This window comes from Colletotrichum truncatum, assembly GCF_014235925.2.
Source record: "Colletotrichum truncatum strain CMES1059 chromosome Unknown Contig_0004, whole genome shotgun sequence".
In the NCBI taxonomy this organism is placed as follows: Eukaryota; Fungi; Ascomycota; class Sordariomycetes; order Glomerellales; family Glomerellaceae; genus Colletotrichum; species Colletotrichum truncatum.
This window is the reverse complement of record NW_027222401.1, coordinates 4,003,395-4,010,606: the sequence shown is the minus strand read 5'-3', so window position 1 is coordinate 4,010,606 and position 7,212 is coordinate 4,003,395. Positions and strand designations below refer to the sequence as shown.

Genomic DNA, 7,212 nt, shown 5'->3' with positions numbered 1-7,212 from the left:
TCCATGTAGCTGGGGCTCTTATGCTGCAACCAAGGTGGACTTGTGTCGGCATATTGTCGATTTTATTCCAGACTTGGTGGCTAGAAGACTTCTAGACATTTGATTTTGTCAAGTGGTGCAGATCTATTTGGTACTCCGTCTCAAAACGGCTCTAGAACAGAGCCCTTTTTCACCTTCGACTTTGTGATTGCGAAATTGAGTTCCTCCACTTGTAAAGAGGAGCGTTTAGAATTGAACAGTCAATGCCTCCCATCCTGCAATGTCTGCAATTCTGACAGTACGACAAAAGGTTTGTGATGCCAGCAGGTTTTGGCAGGAACTTGTGGGCAATGGATATCAACACTTTCTAGCGCAAGATCTCCTGTATGCTTTTCCGACAATTGTAAACACTTTTTCAACAGGGGTCATTGGAGTGGGGATACGTGCAGATTACCCGATCTGATCAGCTCATCTGCGTTTTTCCGCGTATACACACAACCACATCGCAGATGTCTCTAGCGGCCTTTGTGTGATTACGCCACTTGCCAGTTGGTTCATGCTGATTAAATAGACCATACCGATGTAAGGTAGTTCTGGGTAAGATACCGTAGCAACATGGGCAGCCAACTTGCTTGCAATACAGCCATTTAGCTGATCACTATTAGAACCATTCATACCAGACATTTCCAGAAACAAAAATGCATTTACTTTCCCTTGCGTATTTGAAGCAGCATGCATCAGTATATCCAATGTTATTCAAAGTTCTCAAAAAAGATGTACATTGTCATGTCTCCGCGGCGGTCCACCATTGGGACAACTCGCGAAGTCAAGGGCGAGCCCTGTGCGCATTTCGCTGATCTTTTGCCAAGGACCACATGGGTGCCGAGTTCCGTGTAAAGCATATATTTCCAATAACAACCCAATAAGCAATCTATGGTGAACAGAAAAGGTTAGTGAGGTGCTTATACAAACTAGCAACTGTCTAGAGGTGGAGACATGCCTCACTAAAAGTAAATGCAAGCCAGGGCTACAGAGGCTGCGCCGTACAAGCCAGGCTTCAGCGAATTAGACAGACTCGAGGTGACCTTGGGCTCCTTCATAATGAGACGATACAGGGCCTGCTGCACGTGAATGACCTCAGCGATATCAGTGATGTAACAGTTTTCGTCTGCTAAGCGATGGATCGTTCAGTTGGTACGGAGTACTCCGTACATATTCATTTAACCAAAACCATCCCATGTCACAGTAGCCCCAAGCCAGTTGTACCAGTCCTCGTGAAACGGCGGATCCTATTGGCTGTACAGATAGTTATTGTAGTAGATCTACGTATGGGGCAGAGTTACACATCCAGCCAATGAACGAGTACAAGGCCTTGATTCACGATTGCTGGATTGGCAATTCGTAGTGTAGGCAATGCCAATCTGCCTAACTCCCCAGACTAGTAAGGCACCTTAAGATGCTTGATGTTGAGGTAAATTGCTCTTTTGGCAGCTATGCATCTCAACATGCTTGCGCCCAGTTATCAGAATAGGGGGTCGCTCTTATCCTCTGGCTTTTCGTCATTCTGTGGAGGGTCACAAGTTGTGATTTAAAATTTGAGATTTGCCTTAGCAGGGTGTGACAACGTGTGAGCAAGGAATTATTCCACTGGATTGGTCTAATTTTTTGTTCGGCTACGGTAATGACTCTTTGAATACAAACTTCCAATCATTCTATAGCTTTTTCCATAGTCTCCGCCCCAAGCTCCAATGGCAAATACCCCCAGCACCACAGCAATGCCAAGTTCAACTGCATGCAATGTACCAGTTCCCATGTTTCTATAGTATCTAATAGTCGTCTATGATTACCCAGCCTTATGTCCCAGCCCAGTGTCATAAAGTAAACTTCAGCTTGGAAAGCTAAATAGCCGCTAGGATGATGCGGTTCAGCCTCAATCTGGCCAAGCCAAGAATTACCGCGCCAAGAACGAGGGTTGCACCCGTCCACATGGACAATGCCAAGTATCCAGAATGACCAAGGATTTGGCCACTAATGGGCGGGCCAACAAGCGCTCTATCGATGCACAATTAGTGGTTGCAAAGCCAAACGCTAGCAGGAGTTACTCACGTTACAGAGATCGAACCCATCATGAAGCCTACAGCCAAGCCTTGACTTCGGTGGTGAGCAATCTTTCCTACGCATGCGCCTTGCAAACTCATGACAGCCTGTACAAGTATAATTAGCTGGGATCTTAGCGCATCATGTCGCGTGGTGAAGTCTTACTCCTGAACAAAATCCATACGCCAAACTCCAAACGGCCATACCGGCAAGAGATGAAGCCGCAGTCCAGCAGAAGCCAACAATGCCAGCAGAAAGTGTCGCTGCCGCACACAAGTTGAAGTGACCGTACTTATCCGCAAGGAATCCGGGAATAACTCGGCCGAGAAACGATGCAGCGTTGAGCCCAGACAAGAGGTAGAATGCAGTTGACGATGACAGTCCATGAGCGATACCATACGCCGAAACATAAAAGAGAGGACTGAAGAGGCCAAAGTAGCCAATGGCGAGACCACCACAGAGGAGCATGAAAGTCTTGTTCTTCAAAATAGAAAAGTCGGCTTTCTTCTCCGTCTGCGCCTCATCGCTCGACGATTGGTCACCCTTCTCGTTGCCATCGCCAGCTGACTCGGACGGGGAAGTTGGAGATTTTATAGGAGGTGCATCCACCACCGTGAAGCAGGCAATTGCAAGTAGCGGGATCATAGCAAAGGCGACCGCTCGCATTGTCCAACCGAAGCTGACTTGACGGTGGTTAAGGAGCTGTTCAAGCATGATGGGCCAGATGACGCCTCCGAGGGATGAGCCGCCGATGGTCAAGCCGAGGACGAGCCCGCGGCGGTGCGGCAGGCGGCGGGAAACAACAGCAACTGGAGGGCAGAACACAAGAGACATGCTCACTCCGAGGAGCACTCCTTGAGCTAGGAATGTCTGGTAATATTCTGTACAAAGAGACGTCATAAAAAGGGCGAGAAGCTGGCCGACACTACCAATACAGAGTGGAATCTGTTACATCAATGAGTTTTTGTTTTTTTCAACCATTGGAAACATGGGCTTACCGTAGGACCAAGTCTGTCGCACAAGATTCCAGACACTGGCGCGCCGATATAGAGAATGCAGATCGAGACGGAGCCGATCCATGATATATCTGACTCTGGCTTTCCGAGGTGGGTTTGATAGTATTCTTGGAAAACTCCGAAGGCATTGAGAAACCCAACAGTGGTGAAGAATGACAAAGACGCTCCGAATACTGCAAGCCACGACCGGATACTAGGTGATGTGTTAGACTAATTGATGTTTGTTAATCTATTAAACGCATGGGAGGTGAAAAGTACCTATCGTAGCCTGGAGGAGGCTGAGGGGTAACCATGATAATTCAGCGTTCAGGTTCCAAATCTAAGGATTGGTAACAATATTATGTCTTATTTTTATTCTGTACGCAATAGAACTGAGACTACATTATTACCTGAACCATGCGTTTATATGAAGGTCTTCGTCGTGATGGCGGTAAGCCCAACCAACCAAATGAATCCTGTCTCCGCGGATAATCCGCGGGGAATCCCTGGAATGTCCGTGGAGCATCCATGGACGTGCACAAGTTCAAACTTCACATCAGCACGCCAACCACCCAAGGTAAACCATTCTGTTCTATGATTAAATCGCAATTATGAAGCGGGGCACATTACATGATTCGAATGACCCTCGAAAGCGCCGTCGGCAGCCGCAGGTATCGTGCGATTCGTGCCGAAAGAAGAAGCTAAAATGCGACCGTGGAGATCCTTGCTCCAGCTGCGTGATGCGCGGGCTACCCTGCAACGGCCAGCCGAGTCCGCAAACAGCTACTGTACAAGCCAGGTATGTGTCTCGTTTGCATATATTACGAATGGATCTGCTAAGTGAGAAGTACATCGGCCCCTGCGCCAAGCGGGAGCGTTGATGACTCTATCCTCGGTCGGCTTCGTAAGCTGGAGCAAGCGGTATTCGGGTCCGGACCCGCCGCGGAGAACGGAGCTTCCACGGACCTTTCATCAACTATTCCGGCATCTAGCTTAGAAGATGGAAGACGCCGGGATCGGCATCACAGCATTGTTGGAGAGGTGCAGAGACAGCCGCCGTCGCGGTTGCCACGACGGTCTTTGATGAATAGCGAGAGGCAACAGACGGCCAAGTTCCTTGACTCTACGTTCACCCGTTACGGTCTCCATGTAGGTGTCCCAATGATACCCAGGACGCGAGTGATGACCGCATATTGACATGTGCAGGTCTCGTTACCACATGACAAGGTCGATTACCGCGTTGCCAACTTCAGCCAGTTTCCCAAAACACCGTCCTCCACAGCAACCGGCCTTACTCCCACCGAAATTGGAGACGGAAGACCTTCAACCTGGCTCATGACCCAAAAAGAAGCCCTAAATTTTCTTGACGACTTCATCAGCAATCCTTTTCACTTGCTTCCCATCATCCACGTGCCTGCTACCAGGTCTGTCATCAACGCGTTCTACACCAGCCTATCCCAAGGCGAGGACCCAAACCCTGCGCACGCGGCTTTAATCCTTGGTATCGCTGCAACCAGCGCGTTCTTTTTTAGTGGAAATTCCGAGGCCTCCAACACTTTCACATCCTCGGAGGAGGCCACAAAGACTGCCCTCACTTGGGTCCGATCTGTACTCAACATTTTTGAGCAGTCTCCGCCTTGTACACTTGGGTGTCTTGAAGAAGTTCAAGCGAGAGTGATACTATCTTACCTCGTGTACAACTTTGAGGGTTGCTCGGGGCGTTTTAGATTCTTACATTCATGTTCTGTGGCGGCTGCCCGTGAAGGGTCTCTTCACATAGTAGACAGTCCGAGTCTAGAACAACAGAATGACGCCGTGACTCGGGAAATCAAAAGAAGGATATGGTGGCATATTGTTGCCACGGATTGGCAAGTCAAACCCACATTGTCTCCCATCAACCTAATAGCTAACTGTATCTAGGATGCTTGGCCTTATGGGTGGTCCTACGGATGGGACATATAGCGTTCATCCAAGGCATATGAACGTGAGATACCCACGAAACATCAACGACGACGACGAGAGTCTATTAGACGAGACGATAAACCATCCACCCGATGTAGCGACAAATCTATCTTGCTTCCTTCGACGGATTCAACTCGGGGAGATCAGCCGCTCCATCATCGACGCCAGAGCCCCAGGGAATCCCGAAACCGAGATCGCAGACCCCGACCAAGTCCTCCAGCTAGACCGCCTCTTTTCAGATGTCCTTTCCGAGCTTCCGCCCTTCTTGAAACCGGATGGACCGATACCTCCCGGAGCACCTCCCTACCTCGCTCTCCAGAGAGACGTCGTTCTCTTGGGATTCCACTCGCGCCGAGCCCGGCTCCATCGTCCCTTCTTACTCCACGAGACTCAAGATGCGGCGAATCAGCAATCGCGCGACATTTGTCTTCATTCAGCCCGTATCGTCCTCTCCATTGCCACGCGTCTGCTGAAGAGTTCGCAAACGAGACAATCTATGCCATCTCACAACACGAGAGCCATGGGCCGGCGTTTAGGGTGCGTGATAGGCCACATGTTCATGGTATGCACCATTCTGGCACTGAACGCGGGGGTGGAGACGAGCCGCAAACAACATGGGGTATGCGAAGATGGGGCCGGCACCGTCACGGACGCAACGGCAGATACGCATGCTGAGGTGGCGGAGGCCTGCCGCGCTCTTGCGACGGCGGGGGAAGTCTCAGCCGTTGCGGCACGGCTGGTGCATAATCTTGCTTCCGTGCTGCGTCGCTATCGCGTGCAGGGAGTCGACGATGTTGGTGTTGCGGAGCCAGATCGTCCGCCTGAAGCCTCTTCAAACGTGCTCGATGATTTGCGTAAGGAGGCTCCGTCCCTTAGTGGCGGTGTGAACGGCGAGGATCATGAATCCGGGATTGACAACATTGCTATGGCTAATGGGGACTTTGGTCTCGATGGACTTTGGGATGGCCTTGTGGCCGATACTTCTACAGCATACGGCTGGGATCAACTGTTTGCTGGGTTGGACTCTTACTGTGGCCCTACATGATTGAATGAGATATCACATGTATAAGGTATGTTAATACAATAAAACCACAACTCCAAAACTAGCGTCTCTCATGAATGTGCATATCATGTCGTCTTGCCCATTCCCTCCCATCTTTCAAAATTCCTCGAATCCAAGTCAAACAAATCTAATAACCTCCCAACCATCTGGTCCAAGATATCATCGATGCTCGAGGGCCTGGTATAGAACCCGACAACAGGCGGCGCAATAATCGCCCCGGCCCTCGTGACGTCCAGCATATTCCTCAAGTGGATCTCGCTGAACGGCGTCTCCCTCACAGACAAGACCAATCTCCTCCGCTCCTTCAAACACACATCTGCCGCCCTGGTGACGAGATCGTCGCAGATGCCCGCGTTAATGGCAGCCAGCGTCTTGACGGAACACGGCGCGACAATCATGCCGTCTACTCTGTACGACCCGCTGGCTATCGGTGCGGCGAGATCGTGTGCATTGTATGCGTGGTCCGCCAAGGCCTTGACGGCGGAGGGCGTGTAGTCTGTTTCCCACTTTATTGTCTCCGCAGCCCATTTGCTGATGATGAGATGCGTTTCGACGTTGAGACGGCGGAGGGTCTGGAGAATGTGAATGCCGATTTGGGCGCCGGTTGCGCCGGTTATGGCGACGATGATCTTTTTGCGAGGTTGTGTTTCTCTCATTGTTGATGGTTTCTGCTGAGTGACTAGAAAAGTGAAGAAGAGTAGGATAAGTAAAGTTCTATTGTTGAAATTTAGGTTTAGTTGACTTGTTTTTTTTTGGTTGTGTCTTCGATGAGATATGAATACTTATGAAATACTCATTCGATATTGACTACTGAAAGGTCCATGAAACCCGAGTATTTATCTGATATAGCTGCCGCCGTCTCGGAGAGTTCGTGACAATGAACAGAATGTCCGAGACCCACAAGATCGGACGCCACCTATCTTTGATGAAGCTAAAGCGAATCAAGCTTTCTGAATCGCAGACTAACAAAAACCCATGGTCTCGGCGAAATCGGAGTGGGCCCATAAACGTTCATATTCTCGGTGAGTTCGGGTCACTGGTATTTCTAAGTGACGGGATTACGACCACCACGAGACATAAATGAAAGATGACTATCCGCAGTCGAACAGAAAATAA

At 49.8% G+C, this 7,212-nt stretch overlaps 3 protein-coding genes across 3 annotated transcripts; 1 reads left to right on the top strand and 2 right to left on the bottom strand.

Moving 5' to 3' along the window:
• Positions 1-1,877: 1,877 nt before the first annotated feature.
• Positions 1,878-3,385, bottom strand: CTRU02_207857 (MFS monocarboxylate; the record flags this gene model as incomplete). Its single annotated transcript, XM_036733790.1, has 5 exons — positions 1,878-2,031; positions 2,086-2,183; positions 2,242-3,021; positions 3,075-3,285; positions 3,351-3,385. The coding sequence occupies 5 exons, from the start codon at positions 3,383-3,385 to the stop codon at positions 1,878-1,880; spliced, it is 1,278 nt and encodes a 425-aa protein (XP_036574464.1).
• A 426-nt stretch (positions 3,386-3,811) lies between these two features.
• CTRU02_207856 (uncharacterized protein) lies at positions 3,812-6,078 on the top strand (the record flags this gene model as incomplete). The annotated part of the gene is made up of 4 exons (XM_036733791.1): positions 3,812-3,870; positions 3,917-4,220; positions 4,278-4,939; positions 4,992-6,078. The coding sequence occupies 4 exons, from the start codon at positions 3,812-3,814 to the stop codon at positions 6,076-6,078; spliced, it is 2,112 nt and encodes a 703-aa protein (XP_036574465.1).
• An 83-nt stretch (positions 6,079-6,161) lies between these two features.
• On the bottom strand, positions 6,162-6,752 carry CTRU02_207855 (3-octaprenyl-4-hydroxybenzoate carboxy-lyase UbiX; the record flags this gene model as incomplete). The annotated part of the gene is made up of 1 exon (XM_036733792.1): positions 6,162-6,752. The coding sequence occupies one exon, from the start codon at positions 6,750-6,752 to the stop codon at positions 6,162-6,164; it is 591 nt and encodes a 196-aa protein (XP_036574466.1).
• Positions 6,753-7,212: the final 460 nt, after the last annotated feature.